At 38.3% G+C, this 21,257-nt stretch overlaps 1 protein-coding gene across 2 annotated transcripts in view; it reads right to left on the bottom strand.

Moving 5' to 3' along the window:
* TOGARAM1 (TOG array regulator of axonemal microtubules 1) overlaps positions 1-19,725 on the bottom strand; it is an 81,795-nt gene extending 62,070 nt beyond the window's left edge. For both annotated transcript variants that reach the window (XM_044918428.1, XM_044918427.1), the window contains exons 1-2: positions 17,673-19,725; positions 3,353-3,509 (exon numbers count right to left, since the gene is read on the bottom strand). In XM_044918428.1, the coding sequence (XP_044774363.1) occupies positions 3,353-3,509; positions 17,673-19,715 (2,200 nt within the window). In that variant the 5' untranslated portion in view covers positions 19,716-19,725. The remainder of the gene's footprint in view (positions 1-3,352; positions 3,510-17,672) is intronic.
* Positions 19,726-21,257: the final 1,532 nt, after the last annotated feature.

The raw sequence follows: 21,257 nt of genomic DNA on the forward strand, positions 1-21,257 counted from the left end.
ACACCTAAGTGCACTGGTAAACACCAGTGCAATAACTGGATCATAGGATAGTTCTATTTTTAACTTTTTATTTATTTATTTATTTTTTATTTTTAACTTTTTGAGTAATTGCCATACTGTTTTCCAGAGTGGCTGTACCAGTTTGCATTCCTACCAACAATGTAAGAGGATTTCCCTTTCTCCTCATCCTCACCAAGATCTGTTGTTTCCTGGGCTGGTTTTCCTTCTTCCCGGTATTTGCAGTACATACTGTACAAAAGAGCCGTACTGCAGAACTCTTCTCCTTTTTTCCTAACATGTAACACAGCATTCACATGGTTTCTAAGCTTATCTGGGCATATTTCCAAGATCTCTTTCCCTTTCCCTTGTCTGGTTAAGGTTATTCCTTACCGGGGGTCCCTTATAGTTCTGAAATTTTATGATTTTTAAAATTCTCTCCCTATGATTTTAAGCCCCTTTATCCTTCATGTACTGGACATCTTCTAAATTAATTTTCACCTCCGTGCTTTGGTTATACTCTCCCTATCTATAACAGTCCCTCTCTTGCTTCACTGCCAAGCAATCACAAACCTCTCCCTTTTTTAAGGTCCAGCTTTTTTAAGGTTCAACTTTTCCTGGAGTTTTCCCAACCCACTTCAAAACCTATCACCTTTTCCTTTTTAAAATCCCTACAGTACTTATAATTCATATCATCCAATCTAGCATCAGGTTATATGATGTCTTACTTTCCAGTTATTTTAAATCTGTACAGCTAGGTAAGAGCTCTCCAGTACAGAAAGCATGAGCCTTATAAAAATCCAAACTAATGGTATGAGCATAACTGGTTATATTCTTGCATTTTTTTTCTCTATTAAACATTATACAATCTTTCTAACAGTCATTTTTGTATGAAAATATTATGGAATTTTACTGCATAAAGATCTATAAATTCTCCTATGGTAACAAAGTTCTCTAAATTTTGTGCCTGAACTCATAGCCAACACATTTCAATAACTGATATCATTTGGATATTAAATAAATTTTAACAAAGTCAATCGTTACCTTATAAACCATTTTTCCTTCCCAACTGGCTTTGTTTTGTCAACATATTACCCTTTTTGTAATTACCTGTGTGCTAAATCTTGAAATCTTCCGCTATTCCCTTTCTTCATCTTCTATATCCAGTTGTCATATTTTCCTGATTATTCCTTTCTATTTGATTTGTAAACAACCTTATCACCCTAGCTTCTTTTTTACTTAATGAAAACAATCTCCATTAGTTCCCCATAGCTTACAAGCATGAGTTCAAATTTTTGAGCCTAGCACACAAGGGTTCCCCATATCCAAATTTATTCTTTTTTATTTATTTATTTATTTATTTATTTATTTATTTATTTATTTATTTATTTATTTATTTTTTATTCTTATGTTAATCCCCATACATTACATCATTAGTTTTAGATGTCCAAATTTATTCTTGACCATTTAAAATGAATCTTGTCTTCACACAGCTCCTAGAATATCTCAAGCCAACTCCTAATGTAAACCTTTGCTCTCCTCATAACTCTCCTCTAACTGCTTGTATCATATACATCCCCAGAAAATGCAGTATAATTATTATCTCCTCTTTAGTGTCTTTTCTAACTGATATGGCCCATGACAATGACCATGTCCTCTAAACTACCATATTTACTTTCTGTAACATTTACTTAAACATCTTACCAGTTGCTCTGGCCAAAAAACCTTAGAGCATTCTTCACTTCTCTCTCTCTCACATTCCACACCCAATCCACCAGCAAATCATATCAACTCTAACTTTAACATATGGTCAGTATCTAATCACTTTCACTACATTCACTGCTACCCTGGTTAAACCTCCATCAACTCTACCCTGTTTTTACCCTTGCCCTCCTTAAGTCTACTTTATTTATTTTTTAAAGATTTATTTATTTGTTTGAAAGAGATGGGGGGGGAGCGCAAGGGGCAGGGGGAAAGGGAGAGAATCTCAAGCAGACTCCCTGCTGAGTGTGGAGCCAGACCTGGGGCTGGATCTCACCATGGTGAGATCATGACCTGAGCCAAAATCAAGAGTTGGATGCTTGATGACTGAAACACCCAGGTGCCCCTCCTTAGGTCTATTTTAAATGTAACATCCAAAACAAGCCTGAAAAACACAAGGCAACTGATGTTACTTCTTTTCTCAAAATGTTCCTCACTCAGAGTAAAAGCCAGAGTTCATTCAATAGTCCATTAGGCCTTATAAATAAGGACGCTTATTACCTCTTTAATTTCATTTTCTACTGCTCTTCCCCTTACCGATTTCATTCCAGACTAAGTAGCCTCTTTGATCTTTCTCAAACATGTCCTGCACTCTGCACTATTCCCTCTTCCTGTAATTATCTGTTCTTCTCTCTTGATATTTGTGTGGTTTGCTTCAAATATTCGCTTTCTGAATGTGGCCTTCTTTCACCACATTATTTAAAACAGCCCTTCCTCCATATTCATCTTCTCTGCTTTATTTTTCTCCATAGCATTTATCACCATCTAACCTACTATGCTTTGCATTTATTTATGTCTGCTTTGCTCCAATTAGAATGCAAGATCTATTAGGGAGAAAGTTTCCCTCTTTTGTTGACTGCTATATCCCCAGTACCTAGTAAAGTATCTGACACATAGGAGACACTAAATAAATACGGATTGTCGACTAAGCAAATACTGCCTTGGGTGCCTGGGTGGTTCAGTTGGTTAAGCGATTGCCTTTGGCTCATCAGGTCATGATCCTGGAGTCCCAGGATCGAGTCCCGCATCGGGCTCCCTGCTCAGTAGGGAGTCTGCTTCTCCCTCGGACCCTCTCCCATCTCATGCTCTCTCTCTCACTCTCTTTCTCTCTCAAATAAATAAATAAAATCTTTAAAAAAAAAAAAAAGTAAATACTGCCTTACATTACTACTTAAAGGGTTTCACTGAGAAACCCTTCCAAGGTCTTAGGAGACAATTATGTCAAAGTGTCCATTCTTACTAGATCTCTTTTTTTTTTTTTTGAGAGAGAGTGTGAGCACGCACAAACAAGCGTGTGGGACAAGGGGGAGAGGGAGAGAGAGAATCCCAAGCAGGCTCCTCACCCAGTGCAGAGACGGACATAGAGCTTGATCTCATGACCCTGAAATCATGATCTGAGCCGAAATCAAGAGTTGGACTCTCAATGGACTAAGCCACCCAGGTGCCCCATTCTTATCACATCTTTAACAAATATTTATTGAACCTGAATTGTCTACTAGATTATAAATTCTTTGAGCTCTTAAAGGAATTATTACATTTAGAGAAACCTTTAACTTAAGTTTCAACATGTCCATTACCTGCACCTTTTACTTACCAGCAGCACATACAGGAAGAGAATCTGGGTTATAATCTCGACTATTCTGAAATAAGTTTCTTGACACTCTTTTTCTGCTAAAACATAAATCATCATTTACTGGCATTCCTTGAGAGGACTTTAATTTTGGAGATGGGATGAAATCATATGCTGAAAACTATAAGAAGAGAATAAAAAATTAGCAAATTTGTGTTACATCTACTTGGTAATAAATATGACAGGATAATTTAGACTCAATTATGAAATTCAGATTAAAAAATATTATATTTATCAAATATACAATGATACAAATAAACATCCACATATCGTATGGTACACTAACAGTATTTTTCAATCCATGACAGAAATGCTACATTTTTGTCTCTTTCTTATTATTTTACCCCAAACCTTTTCTGTACCTTACCTTCCTAAAGTACACATCTGGCAGCTAGGAAGGAAAGAATGTAAATGACAGAAAGAGTTAAAAGACAACTTGAATAGAGCAAAGAACATTTCTGATTCAGCAGTGTAGACTCTCACACTATGTCATCCTTAAGTATTACATAGTAAATGCCAACTGAAGGTCATTGAACCAGTAAGCACCCCACTCTACTAGTCTTACTGTGGCAAATTTACTATCCATATTCTGTAGCCCAAATAAAAATGTATACGTGGTAACCTATATCACAGTTCCCTTAGGAGATTTTCTTAGATTTTTTAGTTAAAACCAAGTGCCTGATACTTTATATATGTCTAGTACTTTATAGTATCCAATTTTTTTTCACATGCCCCTTTTGATCCTTAAGGTACAAAAGTGCCAGGATAGAATTCTGAAGTTAAAGAACAATCATAGTTAAAGAACTAAATGAGAGCATGATTCAAGTGCTCAGAATTCTTCACCAATGATGACCTCAATTGTTCTGGATCACCTCACATTCAATATGGCCATAGCATATTTAAAAATTGAGTGAACAGTGGTGCCTGCCTGGCTGAGTCAGAAGAGCATGCGACTCGTGATCTCAGGGTTGTGAGTTCGAGCCCCATGTTGGGTATAGAAATTATTTAAAAATAAATAAATAAATAAGTCAACTTAAAAACTTAAAAAAAAATAAGTTGAGTGAACAGAAATTATACTTACTGGCTATATATTTATTTGGAGCTTACAGACACAATCAAATCTAGACATGTGGTGAATCGTAAGCTTTCTCAGTATGCTTCTTTGCAAACTTTGCCAAGTATCAAGTAACAATGAAAAACAATAAAATCAAAAATATGTCTACTTGAAAACTTCTTAGCTACTGGACTATTACAAGATCAGACTATGAACTACCAAATCCTCAAATAATTTGTTATTCCTCAACAAATTTTGTGAAAAACCACTTAACATCTTCAAAAATTAACCCAGAAAATTCCAAAGAAAAATAAATGCCTCCAATGAAAAATACCTGACTTTACTTTCTAAAAGTATAATATTACAATTTCTATGACTGATTATACAGCAGTTTATATTAAGTGGGATAAAAATGAAACCAATTACAGTCAACTTTTGATTAGAAACATTAAAAGAAGAAATACTAACCCAGTTAAAATAGTGAGTAATCTAGAAATAATCCTACAGTAGGGATTACATTTTTTTTTCTTCAGGTGGGCTCCATATGCCCAGCGTGGACAGTCCAACAGAGGACCTGAACTCATGACTCTGAGATCAAGATATGAGCTGAGATCAAGAGTCAGACACTTAACTGACTGAGCCACCCAGGCATCCCTGGGATACATTTTATATTAGATTTACTCTGTCATTGATTTCTGCTTAAGGGAATACGGGGGGCGGAAGTAGTGATGGAAAATATGTGTGAGTGGGGAATTTTCAAGGATGCAGGAGTCAGTCAGGGATTAATAAATTTTGCTATAGAAAAATCTGAAAATATTTGGGGCATTGGGGTGGCTCTGTTGGATAAGTGCCCGACTCATGATTTCGGCTCAGGTCATGATCTCAGGGTTGTGAAATTGAGCCTTGTGTTGGGCTCCATGCTGGCTGTGGAGGCCGCTTAAGATTCTCTCTCTCCCTCTGCCCCTCCCCCTGCCCCCCTTGCTCACTTGGTCATGCATTCTCTTAAAAAAAAAAAGTTTATTCTGATTACCTAAAGTCTCCTTCTGAAACATCTTTGTGTTTTTCAAATCACTTTTTATACATACTTGAAGAAAACATGGTTGTGTTACTAGATATGAAGTTTTATATCCCACTTTTGCACTTAACATTATCATAAAAGTATTTCCCATGTTGTTAAAACCTCTTATAAGTGTTATAAACTTCAATTACAAAAGTAGTAAACTGCTTATTGTAAAAAAAAAAATGCAAAAAATATAGAAGTAAATAAGATACAAAATTTTTCTTTGGTACCTCTTTCATTAGAATTCTGTTGATAAACTCTGTTAACAAGTCTCTTCCAAAAGCTATTTTTTAAAAAGATTTATCCATACATTTTAGAGAGAGAGTGCACGTACATGGGGTGGGGGGCACACAGAGGAAGAGGGAGAGAATCTCCAGCAGACTCTCTGTTCAGTGTGGAGTCAGACAAGGGGCTTGATCTCACAACCCTGAGATCATGACCTGAGCTAAAATCAAGACTCAAGGTTTAATCGAGGGAGCCACCCAGCACCCCTCAATAACCTATTCTTAAGAAACAAAAATAGAGGGCGCCTGGGTGGCTCAGCCGGTTAAGCGTCTGCCTTCGGCTCAGGTCATGATCCCAGGGTCCTGGGATTGAGCCCCGCATCGGGCTCCCTGCTCCGCAGGAAGCCAGCTTCTCCCTCTCCCACTCCCCCTGCTCGTGTTCCCTCTCCCGCTGTGTCTCTCTCTGTCAAATAAATAAATAAAATCTTAAAAAAAAAAAAAAAAAAGAAACAAAAATAGATCACATGATACTCTGGCACACAGTAAGTGCTCATCATATTGTAGACATCCTTCCATGTTAATCCATACATATCTGCTTATTCTTTCTAATGGTTGCCCAGTATTTCACATTATTGTTGAACTCATAGTTCCCTACTGATGGACATTTTCTTTGTCACAACTGTTCACTATTATAATCTTGTAGTGAACATTGTTATGCACATATCCTTGTACATTTTTTAAGGCTGCATAATATTCCACTGACTAGACATGCCATTCTATTATGGAACATTTCAGTGCTTCCAAAAAAATTTTTTTAATGATAAGGAAGAAATTTGAATGAGGGAAATGGTGCATAGCTGGTTTAAGGTAGCAGTGCTGACAGAGGGGCCTGGCAGACCTTAGAAATGTTATCACATGTTACACAGCTAATTTATCTTTTTAAAACAACTAAAATGATTTCTTTGATATCCTTAGGCTTCCTACACAAAGGCAGAATACCCAAACTGAACTTTTTGTAGCTGTCAGCTAACCAGTTTACCCACAAAATATGCAAACAAGACTATTTCTGGTTTTTCCTTTATTTAGCCGATTAGTGGGGCGCCTGGGTGGCTCAGTCGTTAAGCGTCTGCCTTCGACTCAGGTCATGATCCCAGTGTCCTGGGATCGAGCCCCGCATCAGGCTTCTTACTCAGCGGGAAGCCTGCTTCTCTCTCTCCCTCTCCCACTCCCCCTGCTTGTGTTCCCTCTCTCGCTGTGTCTCTGTCAAAAAAATAAATAAAATCTTAAAAAAAAAAAGAAAAATATTTAGCCAATTAGCTGACTCTCTTACATGTAAGAACACAAATCGCATCGCAAAATCACAAACTAAATATTTCTGACTCCTTGTTTGATGTTTATTTCTGGAAATTTCACTAATATGCTGCCTTTCTGGATCCAAAATGAGAATCAAACACATGGCCTGAAAGCGTACCTTTTCTGAGACTTGGGCCCTTGAGTCCTCAGTTAACCTTTCCTCATATAACTGATTGAGGAATATGGCTCTTGCACAGTGAATCTGATTCTTGGTAAAGCCTCTTTCTGGTTCTGACTTTAATTGGACACATGGACAATAGTTTCCACACAGATGGCAGCAGTGGTACAAATGGGTTTTGATTTTATGATCTGACTATTATGTGATTTCTGCTGGATGACAGTATCTTGGGTAGGTGGCAGCTAATAGGGAATCTGCAATCTCGTTTGGGTATGTTCTGTTTATGTTTATTTTTAAATGTACTGATATGAGCTCCTTTACTCTAATAACCAGAGCTCTTTTTCACCATCCAAAACTTAAGGTTTTTTTCATGTTTACTTAGAATGGGTGCAATATCTACCTGTCAATATCTACAAAAATAAAATTCCTATACCAAAGATGAAAGGAAACAAAATCTATAACATTCAATGGTCAGTTTTCTTCAATTTCTCTACATAACTGAGTAATTGTAAATTAATATTACTTTAGAACTCTGAAGCTAAAGAAAGGACAGTAAAGAAGTTTAATTATAAATTTGACATATTCAGAGAAATGCTCATTTCCAAAAGCCAAACAAAACAATATTTCATAGTTTTCTTTTTTTTTTTTTTTAAAGATTTTATTTATTTATTTGAGAGAGAGAGAGACACAGCGAGAGAGGGAACACAAGCAGGGGGAGTGGGAGAGGGAGAAGCAGGCTTCCCGCCGAGCAGGGAGCCCGATGCGGGGCTCGATCCCAGGACCCTGGGATCATGACCTGAGCCGAAGGCAGACGCTTAACGACTGAGCCACCCAGGCGCCCCTAGTTTTCTAAACCTTAAGCAAGTTTAGCTTTTTTAAAAACTAAGAAAATTCAATACATTTCTGTACAAGATATGGACATTGGGAAAAAAATAATGTCTCTCCAAATCCTTGGGAATCACAATTCTCAGTCTATTAGTTATCTACTGCTAAATAATGCATTATCCCAAAGTATAGTAGCTTAAAACAACGAGTTTTTATTATCTGTTTTTCTGTGGATCACGAATGTACAAGTGGCTTAACTGGATGGTTCACATATCTTGGAGGCTGCAATCAAGATACTGGCTAGGCCGCTGTCAATGGAAGGCTTGACTGAGAGTGGAGGATCACTGAACTTCACTCAGTGGCTACTGGCAGGAGGCCTCAGTTCCTTGCCATCTGGGTCTCTCCTGAGGGCTGCTCATGATCTGGCAGCTGGCTTCCTCCAGAGCAAGTGATCCAAGAAAGACAGCAACCAAGATGGAAGCTGCAGTGCCTTTTTATGACCTAGTTTCTAAAGTCACACACCATTATTTCTACTTTATTTGTTAGAATTGAATCATTAAGTCCAGACACATGCAGGGGCGCCTGGGTGGCTCAGTCAGTTAAGCATCTGCCTTCGGCTCAGGTCATGATCCCAGGGGCCTGGGATCAAGTCCAGCATGGGGCTCCTTGCTCGGGAGGGAGCCTGCTTCTTCCTCTGCTTGCAGCTCTCCCTGCTTGTGCTCTTGCACTCTCTCTCTCCCTCTCTCTGACAAATAAATAAATAAAATCTTAAAAAAAAAAAAAAAACAAAACTCCAGACACATGCAAGTAGAGAGGAACTGGATTGCAACTCTTCAAGGAAATAATCTCAACGAATTTATGGTAGATATATCATTTACAACCAACATAAGTCAACTATGATGAATCTAATGGTGATTAAGTGTTTTTATTTCTTTAGCTGGTAAACATCAATATACTGGCACCTGCTTCTATCTTAAATTTTGCTGCTTTATCATAATTAGATCCTTTAAGTTATTCAGAAGGTAAAATTTTTCCATTTTATGAATATAAAATATTTTTGAGCAAATAGATCGATATATCATGTCTATCTATAGATTGTATTAATCAGAATAAAAGCAATTGAAACACTGAACATCTTTTAAGAGGGTAAGTGCTTATATCACATTAAACTAAATAAAACCCAAGACTTCTAAGATTTCTTTACTTCTTATGATTTCAATGTTTTGTTTATTTAAGGAAAACAATGGTCTTGCCACAAGCTGTATATTCAAGGGAAAACACAGACTAGCTGTGAGTTCAATTAATGACCTTGGTTAACCAAAAAAAAAAAAAAAGTGTTCTTAAACTTTAAAGTTTTAATATCTGGTATATAATTGTATAGGAAAAGTTCATATAAAATCCTTCTAAACATAGCACTTTGGACAAATAAAACTCATTTAAAAATTGATATCACCATATAAAATAATGTTAGTATGATATAATTATTTGTGCAAACTTGAACTTATTTTCTCAGGAAAAGCCCAGTAATATTAGTATGATATAATTGTTTGTGTAAACTTGAAAGTATCTTCTCAGGAAAAGCCTAACCAACTCAAATTTCTTAAATTTCCTCCACTGGCTTCACAGGTTGGATATGTTAATATCACTCCTTTTCAAAATAAAAATTGTAAAATCATGAGTTCAATTAAATTTTATAATAGATATCTTTATTAAAAGGGATCAATTCTTATAATGCCACAAATCCTATAATGATTAATGTATTAGCTTGTGTTATGATTTTCAAACCCTTAGTTAACTTTAAGATTTTAGACTAATATGGGGCGCCTGGGTGGCTCAGTTGGTTAAGCGACTGCCTTCGGCTCAGGTCATGATCCTGGAGTCCCGGGATCGAGTCCCGCATCGGGCTCCCTGCTCAGCAGGGAGTCTGCTTCTCCCGCTGACCCTCCCCCCTCTCATGTGCTCTCTCTCTCATTCTCTCTGTCAAATAAATAAATAAAATCTTTAAAAAAAAAAAAGATTTTAGACTAATATAAAATTGAATTAATGAAAAATCTTTAGATCCTGAACTTATAATTAAGATAAAAATGCAAATCAGTGATCACCAAATATATTTTTAATTTATCCTTGTCGCTTATACATTATTGAGCAACCATCATTTAAACAGATTAAAGGATATGTAAATACCTTTGGATAGTGTTAAATACACATTTATTATTGCCACTTAAATCACCGTACAAGGATATGAATATGTACTCATAGAGAGAATGAAAGATAATTCTTGGTTACATGACTTTTAGTTCTTTCCATCTATGAGGAAAGAAAGTTGGTTTCTTTGAGTAAGGTTGTATTTAATATATACAGCTGACATGGTCCTAGGTAAAAAAGTTACAGGGAAATAAAAATAGGTATACAAGGTAATGGATACACGCTGTCCATTTATCAAGGGCATTGTTACAGCTTTTTTTAAGATGGAAAAGTATATATAAATATACATAGTCTTATTTAATACATTTTTAAGGTTTATTTTTAAAATTTTATTTTAAAATTATTTTTAAGGTTTTAAAGAGATCAACTACACAGAACAGATATGCTTTTGGGTTGTTCAGGATTTTGATAAGTATTAAAACTAAAAGTTTTTCAAATTCTTTAAAAACCCCAGTAAAATTTAAGAAAGAAAATCAGGGGTGCCTGGCTGGTTCAGTCACTAGAGTGTGTGACACTTGACATTACTTAAAAAAAATTAAAAAAGGAAAAAAAGAAAAAAGAAAAGCAATGACTATTTATTGAAAACAATCTAGTATCTGTAATGACATTAGATATGATTTTCAGGGCTGTTCATGATTTTGACATGCTTAAACTAAGAGTTTTTCTCTTTTAGGTATTCCAGTCATATTTTTTTTTTAAAGATTTTATTGATTTATTTTTCAGAGAGCGAGCGAGAGAGAAACAGCATGAGAGGGGAGAGGGTCAGAGGGAGAAGCAGGCTCCCCGCTGAGCCGGGAGCCCGATGTGGGACTTGATCCCAGGACCCTGGGATCATGACCTGAGCCGAAGGCAGACGCTTAACCATCTGAGCCACCCAGGCGCCCCCAATCATATTTTGAAAAGAAAATCAAAGACTACTTATTAGAAACAATTGAATGTCCAAGAAAAATCTCAAGTTTCAGGATTAATTCACACCAAATACATTAGTGCAGCTGAGTAATTGTGACCTTAAAAATTGTTCATATTAAGTCTTTTTTAAAAATTATTTATTTATTTATTTATTTATTTATTTATTTATTTATTTATTTATTTATTTATTTATAGCAAGGTGGACGGGGAGAATCTCAAGGAGACTCCTCGCTGAGCATGGAGCCCAACTCAGGGCTTGATCCACGACTCTGAGATCATGACCTGAGTTGAAATCAAGAGTCAGACACTTAACTGAGCCACCCAGATGCCCCTGTCATATTAAGTATTCTAAATCTTTCCCACATTCTTCAGATCCCTAACCCACCCTTTATTTTCCATTTTCAGCTTGCCTCTTAGTCTACCAGAATATGGAAGCTTAATATTATTTGAGCCCTGCTCTCAACATGTGGTTCACAAATCAGAGCATCAGCAACACCTAGGAGCTTATTAGACATGTAGTCTCAGATCCTGTTCTAGACAAATTGAATCAGAATCTGTATTTTAACAAGATCCCAAGTCAATTCATATGCACATTAAAGTTTAATAAGCACCGTTCTAAAGCTCATATCTTCCTTTCTTTTGACTTAAAAATAAAACACACCCTCCCTGCTATCTCAGAATTTTTCTGTATCCTAAGTCACCTTCCTTTTGTTTTTCCTTCAGTTCCAGAGGAAAAGACTTCCTCCTCTGTTCCACAGCTAAGCTCCCTATATACACCTGTGTTCTTGACTCATTCACAGTCCTGATTTAGGAACATTAATTCCTTGCCTCTCTCTCTCTCAAATATGCTTACAGGGACCAAATCTTATGTATTTTGCATATCTAACATCTATCACAGTACAAGACACAGAGTAGGCATGTTGAATTCATAGGTGGCTCCTTTTTCTGCCTCTTTCAAATCAAGTGTTTCCTATTTGAAAATAAAACACAGTAATAACTCATCCTGCTATATCTTGCTTGGTCTTTTCTTTCACTGTCAAACCCTTAGATGTTTTCTCACTTAACAGATATTTACTGATACTAATTGTGGATACAACACTATGATGAGTACTATTGCAAAAAACCAAAACCAAAAGAAACAGTCCCTATCATCCCAGTGCTTACCACCACTGAGGAGAAAGAGGGCACAGCTCAAGTGTGCTAAATAACAAAAGAGGAAAAAATGCTAGGCAGTGCTTTAAAGAGTAGGTTATAAGCTCGTACTTGGCTTACACATAGTGGATGATCAAAAAGATGTTGAATAAATGCTTACTGCCTGTATTTCCTTATCAACTCACTTCATAAACTTTTAAATTTGGTCTCTATAACCTTCTTCTAAAACCACTTCTTTCCATGTCCCAACGACCTTCCAATAACCAAATCCTCCATCCTGAAAAAGCTACAGACCTAGTAACTACATACACATGAAGCAAGTATGCTCCTTATTTTTCAGTCTAGGTTACTGACTACTATGACTCTCACTACATTATAGAAAAATCTGTTAGGAAAAACATAGCTAATATGGCAGCCAGCTAGTAAACCTGATACTTGACCCAACAGACTCATTAAAACACTCATAAAAACAAAAAAGGAGATGAAAAGTTAGAATATCACAGGAACTTGGTTATCAGTGATTTGATTTGTCAGGGCACAAAAATAATCACTTAAATGGTGGAAACAAAAACAGAATTAAAAAGTCTAAATATTCAAAAGTAAGAGAGCAGCTAAATAGACCATGATATTATATGATACAATATTAAATAGGCATTAAAGATCCTTCTCAGATTATTTGATGTTAAAGAAAAAAATGTTCATGGTAAAGTAAGTGAATAAATGAAAGGAGGGACCTCCATGTATTGAAAAAAGAATCAGGTAACAAAACACTCAGAGCATACCTCTCTCAGTAGTGAGATTACTGAAAAATCTAAATTTCTTCTTTGTTCTTTTTTATATTTTCCAAATTTTCTATAATGAATAATTATAACTTTTTATAATCAGAAAAATTATTAAGAGGAAATTCAGAAAGATAAAATTAGGAGAAAAGTACCTTCAAAAATTATTTTACAAGTAGCACCCTGACTATATAAGAACAAGTCATGTTTCAGTCTTCCTTCTCCTTAACCTCTCCTGCATTTAATGGTACAGATAGATGTACTTCCTGAAACTTTCTGCTTCACTTCTAACACTTTGTTTTTTCTTGGTGCTCTTCCAACACATAGGCACCTGTCTCTTTGCCTTGTTTGGTTCCATCTCCTATTGCTATTCCGTAAATGGGACTGTATGCCAAGACCGTGTTAGCAAGCTCTTCTTGCTCTATTAGATGCCCTTTACTGGAGGGCCTATCTATTCTCAGTCTCAGCAATTACTTCTCAGTACATGACCTCCAAGTTCTACATCTCTAGTTCTTTCTTATCTCTTGAATAGTATTCTTCAAACTCAACTGGCATATTCTATCTTCTTCCACCTGAAATTCATTTCCCCCAAATTAATTTCCTTGTTTGAGGCCTTCCTATGTGTATTCATGGATCTATTGTGCATTGGTCACCTCATTTAAATCTGTTATCCCTCTTTCTCTCCTTCTCCTCCAACACTTGGTCACTAAATATTTTGAAATATCTCTTACATCCATTATTTTCTTTCTAGTCTAATCCTGAAACCCTGCTAATCCTCATAAATCTCAACACCTCACGCCAAGTAGTCCAGTAAGTGTAAATCTAATTAATCTTCTAAGTCTCCCGTCTCTGGCTTCTCTAAAAAAAAGAAACAAAAGAAACAAAACAAAACACAACCTATATATTGCTGCTGTTGTGATGAATTTTCCTAAAACATGGCTTAAAAAAAAAAATGGAAAAAAACTCACAAAAAACAAACAAACAAAAAAACCACAACCCTGTAGTCTCAAATAACTCAAAATTACAAGCTAAATTCTTTGGTCTCCAATGTAGCCTCTGCTTCCCTCTTGTAAATTTATTTCCTAACACAACACTACAAAAATCATCTTTCTAAACAAACTAGTCTATCTTCAAAATGAGCTCCAGGAGTATGTAATGTAAAACATTCATGAGTTTTTCTGGAAGCTTTGCTGTTTAATGTTACCAACCAATGCTTTATGTGGACAAGAAAGAAATAACAGATTAACAGTAGACTGGAAATGTTAAAGCAGAACTTGGGGAAGAGCCAACACAAATCAGACCAGGGGCCATGACATTCTGGAGAAAGCAAAACTATAGAGACAGTAGATCAGTGGTTGCTGAGAGGGAGGGAAGGAGGGATGAAGAGGCAGAGCACAGATTTTCAGGGCATTGAAACTATTCCGTATGATACTACAACGGTGAATACTGGGAATGGATTATGGACTTTGGGTGATAATGATATGTCAATGTACATCAACAGCAATAAATGTACCACTGTGGTGCCAGTCCAAGAGGCTGTGCATGTATGGGGGCAGAAGGGATAAGGAAAATCTCTGTACTCTCTCTTCAATTTTGCTTCGAACCTAAAACTGCTCTAAAAAATGTTTATTAAAATATATATATACTTTGGGGAGCCTGGGTGGCTCAGTCGGTTAAGCATCTGCCTTTGGTTTAGGTTGTGATCCTGGGGTCCTGGGCTCCCTGTTCAATGGGGAGTCTGCTTCTCCCTCTCTCTCTCTGCCCCTCCCCCTCCTCATGCTCACTCTCTCTCTCTCTCTCAAATAATAAAATCTTTCAAAAAAATAAAATAAAAATATATATACTTCAAAAACAGCATACTTACAAACATTTAAATATTTAATCCCTGTCCTCAAGATAAATTTCAGTGTAGTTCTTCTACAAACCATTTATGAGCAAGAAAGTAGAACTTAATTTCTGGGATTAAGTTCCATCTTTTAAAAGCAACATATGTCTACACTGGAATTTAAAAAACGCACTTAATTTCAGATTCTTGGTACTTTGGCTAGCACCAGAATCATCATACACTAACACTTTAGATTTGACACAGAACAAGCAGTGTTAAGATCAATGCTCACAGAAAACCATTCACTGCCAGGTAATGTTTACAATACACAAGAATAACCATATAACTAGATTATGTATCTAGTATCATCTTCTGCTACCTCCTACCAGTCTCAGCTGTGCAGAAAATCACCATTTCTTATTAATTTGCTAAGTCCTTTCATAAGGCAGTCTCTATTTTTTTAAGATTTTATTTATTTATTTGAGAGAGAGAGAGCATGAGTGGAGGGGGCGGGCAGAAGGAGAGGGAAAAACAGAGCCCCTCCTTGCTGAGCAGGGAGCCCAATGTGGGGCTCAGTCCCAGAACACTAGGATCATGACCTGAGCCAAAGGCAGACGCTTAACCAACTGAGCCACCCAGGTGCCCCTCCTAGTGAATAAAGATATTCCCGCCATCTGAAATTCACCAGGATCCATCCACACTTAGCAAAACTCCTATTCATCTTTTATCATACCATTTAAATCATAATCACCCAGAAAACAATTAATTTAAGAAGAGTTTGAAAATAAAACACTGTGGGATGATTCTAAGCAGAAAAAGAACTGCAAAGAAATCTTGACCTTTAGTAGGTAGTTAGTTGCTATGCTATTGGTGTAGTAATTATTTTTGTGTGTATTATAGGATACAGCACATGAATATGACAGACACTGGGAACCAGGGTTTTACTGTGGGAGAAGGGAGATATATATATATCTATCTATATATATATATATATATAGATAGATAGATAGATAGATATATACCAAAGGAAGATGAGGAAAAGCCCTGTAGTGCTGGATTTGAATTGGAAGTATCAATATGATTAAAAAAAAAAAAAAAGGTACCCCTTGGTTCCGTCCGCTGAAAGGACCAATCCACAATGGTAAACAATAGCAATGAGTACATTTATACCTAGACTTTGGTTTTTAAATTCTACTCTTAACTAAAAAAGCAGTTTTAGTGCTCTTGAAAAAACGGCTGATTTCAGATCTGGCACAAAAAAGGTACAAGGTAAGCCTGGGATCCTGTATGTAAGGAAGTGTTCAAAGAGTCATCTCAAAGGACATTAAGAATCGGCCACTGGTCAACTCTGAGCCAATTTTAGCACCAAAGGAATACTGATGTATTTAATACATAACAAAAAAGAATGCCAGATAACAAATATAGAATGTAAGAATAAAAATAATAGATACCCTTTCTTTGCAGCCCTGGATGTAATAAATGGAATAGGTAAGGATCATTATTGGATGCTAATGACAGTGGTTGAAAGGTTGTTGGATTATTCATGAGGTCTCAAAGTATCAGCCTGAAGATCATGTGCTAATTATAAAGAGGAAGATAAACCTTACAATAGAGTGATCTGGTTATCACTACCTTAACCAAGTGGTAAAATTTAGCTCACCAGTAGCGGGACAACCTGATATTATGTCTCCTAATGTGACGTCATGTGAAGTTCACAACATGTCCTATGTAAGATTTTTGCTAAAACTGTTTATCTTGAATGTAATCAAAAAGAAACAATCAGATAAATTAAGAAATATAGAAAATTCTACAAAACAACTACCCCAAATTCTTCAAATAAGTCAATGTCATGAAAAAAAACAAACAAACAAACAAGTAGGCATATTGTTCTAGATAAGAGACATATTAACTACATGAACCTTGATTGGAACCTGGATGATAAAAGTAAAACAAATACTATAAAATATTTTTTAAGGGACAATTGGAGAAATTTAAATACAGACTATATATTAGATATTACTGAATTATTATTGATTTTCTGAGGTGTGTAATAATGTGATAAAGGAAAATGCAGTTCTTAGAAGATAAATGTGGAAATAGGAAGGAAATATCAAGATATCTGCACTTGCCTTCAAATGGTTCAGTAAATATGAAGCATATATGGCAAGATGACATCTGGTAAATATAGTAGTAGTAGATGGATATTCATTGTACAATTCTTTTAAGTCATCTATAGATTTGCAATTTTCAAAATAAAAACTTTGGGGGGAAATCAGTTCAGATGTCACACTTCTTAGAAGGCTTTTTAAACTTTTCTAGTGAAATTATTTTTTCTTTTTTCATATTCCCACAGACTATATTTCTAATTCAACCCTTAACAAATTTGATACTGTCCGTTTACAGGTCTGACCTCCCTAAACATGGAACCAGCCTCATCTTCACTACTAGAACTTAGCTCTTTATCTGACATGTACTATATATTCAGAGTTTGTTGTATGTATGAGATAACCGATATGCCAAATTGACAGGCCAAAACTGAAATCCAGGTATTGTCACTATCATATTGTACCTCAAATTCAATGAAATCCATCAAGCAGTAAGCCTATTAAATGTTCCTACGTGATCTGTACCATTATAATAGATATCCACATCACCAATCAAACCAAATTAAAAACAAAGCATAACAATCCTAAAGCAGCCTCACCCTTAAGTCATTACAGGCCATTTTCATTTTAAATTCTTTCTAGTTTCAATTCAAGGCAATTAGAAAAGATGCATACCTGTTCTATGTCCTTGGAACTGGAGGTCTGGTTTTCTCCCAAGACTCCAGGCTGCTCATTTTCCCATGGCAATTTATTTTTTCCTTTTCCTGCACTTAATACCCTTCGGGTACAGATAGTTGGACTGTAAGATCCATAAATTTGCATGCTGTCCCTTGTGTGGTCTCCACAGTGACAGTGTGCACTCTGAGTTCTGTTACCAGCCAAGAGCCAGTCTGTATCTGCTCCATGTGCCAGATGGCTTGACCTACCCTGGGCAGATGATGGCATAAGTATTGCATATTCCACAAATCCCTGTTCTGTTAACCTTGGGAGGGTTTTTCTAGCCAATCTGGCCTGCACAGCATTCATCACTCCGTCTCCATTATCTTGCAGTTCAACAGTATCCACAGCTTTGAAAAGGATGCTGGTTTTACCTGAGCCCATGGACGATGCCAACACAGCAAAGGCTTCAAGAGCTGCTTGGCGTACCCTGCGTTTGCTATCTATAAGAGCTGGGGCAAGATTAAAAGACAGTTTGGGTAAGTCAAAATCCTCGCTGGGATAGGTCAGGAGGGAGCAGATGCAAATGTTCACTACCTCCTCTCTCACTCTGGAATGCTTATGCTTGAGATGTTCCAGGAGTAAACAAAGCACCTGTTGAGGACCTACTTCCTTCATTAGCTTGAGGAAGATTTTCATGTATTCTTGTTTGATTACCAATTTGTTGTCTGCCAACACTTTGACAGAAGCTGCTATAACTGGTCCCAAGAACTGTTGTGCCTGCTCTCCAAGGCGAATAACCAGTAAATGCAGGACCTGAAGTGTGCCATGAACCACTTTGAAGTTAGAATCATCTAACAGATTATAGAGCAAGCTAATGAAACCGACAAGACTGGAATGAGGGGTAGAACTAGGATTAAATCTTCCCATCACCTGTTTTAATTCCTCAACGGCCTGAGTCCGGTTCTTATAGTCTTCCTGATCTAACAATCTTGAATGCAGCTCTTGAGGAATAATCCCAAATTTAAGATTGCTGTTAGAAAGAGTCACTGCACAGGGGAGAGGATCTTCAGGAAATCCAGAGGCTTCCAGTTCCAAATAATAAGGAACCTGACTTCCAAATCGGGACTCCAGGCGGCGATTGTAGTGTCTCCTCAGGGCAGATGGCAAGCGAGAGATATAGGACTGAAATCTCTCTTGGCCAAGTCGTTCCCCAATTTGCTGAAGTGCAGAGAAAGCAGTCTCAGATTCTTCTTCTACCTCCTGATCGCCAAGCTTTCTGGCTAGGGATATTATTACCTCGGTGAGATCTAGGCTGAACAACAAATCCTCAGGAGTAAGCAAGATAGGGAACAGCACTGCTGTGGCAGCTCGAAGCCGAGCATCTGTACTTTCCAGTCCTTGTTGTATAAGTGTTCTCAGCACCTGTCCAGAACTACGTTTCAGACATATATGTAGGATCTGTAGTGCATCTTTCCGTAGGGCTGGATTCTCTTCTCGTAAGGAGACAACTAGTTGAGGCAGAAGTGCTAAGCTAAAGGCCTCTTCCAGCTGGCCTGCCTCCCCCTGACCGCGGAGAACGTCGGAGAGGAGTTGCAAGCAGAGTCGCTTCTCATCACTACCTCCTTCCACAAGCACACGGCCCAGGGCCCGATACAATGCCTCCTTCCGTCGGGGGAAGCCGAGTCGACAGCCCCGCCGCGGCAAAGCAGCCTGCAAAGCCTGGAAGGCCTCGGAAGGATCTGGCGCAGTCCGAAGGAGTTGAAGAAGCCGAGTCTCCTCTTCATCTCCCCCTGACAAACCACCTCCAGACCCAGACCAACTACTTGTGATTGCCTCCGCGGGCATCATGAGGGTCGAGGCCAGAGGCGAAGGTGTCGGTGGGCAGGAACTGTGGTCTCCGGCAGCTCCACGGCAATAGTTTTCCTCGCCTCTCATGGTGCCCCCACCTCGATTATCATCAGTCTCTGGGGCGGAAGGACGATTGCAGCTCTGGAGGCGACAAGCACAGAGGGCTGGAAGTTGCGGCAGGAGGCGCAGCGCAGAGGGCACAGCCGCCATGGAGGGTCGTCAGGTGGCAGAGGCTGGAGGAAACCATCGTCTCTGAAGGACTCGATGGAGCCCAGCCTTCCAGTTCCTCTCCAAGCCCCAAGCTGCAGAGGAAGAAAAGGAACAGCTTCAGTTAGCTGCCAAGTCGCCCCCGGCAGGCTGCCTTCGGCAAAATGGCCCCTGCCAGGGCCGCAGACCCCACAGCAGCCACCGGGCGTAACCAGGGGCACCACGTGACCAAACCGATGGCTTCCATGGTGATCTACCCAGAGTGGACCTCTTGACCCGGAAATCAACCTGTCGTGGTGAATGCTGGGTCATGTAGTCCACGTCAAGTGGCGAATAGGCCGCAGGTTCCTTGAAAAGGAAGTGAAAACGTTACGAAAGTAGAGAACGTATCTAGAGCAGAGAAGTCAAAGAAGGGTGAAGGCACTAGGCGGAAGTGACGTTTCCGCTCCGAGCGGAAGATCTCCGCCCCACCCGAAAGGATTGGGGTTTGACTGGAGCCGAGTGAGGATCCTGCCCTGACTCCAGTGGTCCACGACTCCTCCTCCTGTCGTTGCCGGCGTGATTCCTGGGACTCAGGTATTTTCCTTTTGCTGTTCTCCTGCGGCGCAGGCTTTGGCAGAGTTTTGCCGGAGTGACGCTGGTGCTGCAGTAAGAGGTAAAGAAATGAACGGGAGCTAGCAGGGAGAGAGGCGACATCTTCTTATGCAGCGTTTGTTACCGTTGTAAATGCGTTGCTTTCTACAGCCCTGAGTAAGTGCGATCCTTTCCTCCTGCGGTCCGTGCACCCTGACTGGAGATTCGGACCAAGGCCAAGCTCATAGCTCGCGTACTTTTTTTCAAATTCTGGTCTTTGGGGCCCTTACACTCTCCGCCTCCCCCCCCTTCCCTTTTCCTACTTCGCTTACCCTCCAGTGATTTTCTTTCATCTTTCCTTACTTTCATCACTTTAAATTATCTTTGAAAACGTACTTAATCTGTTTTTCCCTGTATCTCACCACCTCTCCCTTATACGTTCTCAAAGTCTCCTAATGCAGTTCCTCTCAGACTTACTCCGTCCCTCCTCCCTCACCCTTTGCCACCCCAACCTCCCTGCAGGATCCTTGCGCGTCTCTGCAGCCTTTCAGTCTCCTGGAAACTGAGATTGCAAAGACAATTTCACTTGCGGTTGAAGTTCTTGGCATCATGGACCTAAGAGAATTCTGCCCTGTATATTTAGGGCTAATAATGGACGTTTCTTTGTTTTAGGCGAAGTGTGAATTGGTGAGCGTCCTCTCCTTTTTGTAAATGAAACTTAAGCGGACACAATTGAAGAGCTGGAGTGTCTGGTGTGAGGCTGAATTTTTTGAAGTGTGGAAGAGGTATTTTTTGAAGGAATACACAATTACTTTGAATGACCCACTGAGAAAAGGCAGAGTTATTATTTGAAATCTCCAATTCATGCAGTTTAAATGCAAGTGAAGTCTTAGGATAATTGAGTTACATATGCCAAACCACTTTATAAATAACGTTGCTGGGTGATGCAAGTTCAAACGTAATTTCTGTTCG

Source organism: Neomonachus schauinslandi, chromosome 9, assembly GCF_002201575.2.
Source record: "Neomonachus schauinslandi chromosome 9, ASM220157v2, whole genome shotgun sequence".
NCBI lineage: Eukaryota > Metazoa > Chordata > Mammalia > Carnivora > Phocidae > Neomonachus > Neomonachus schauinslandi.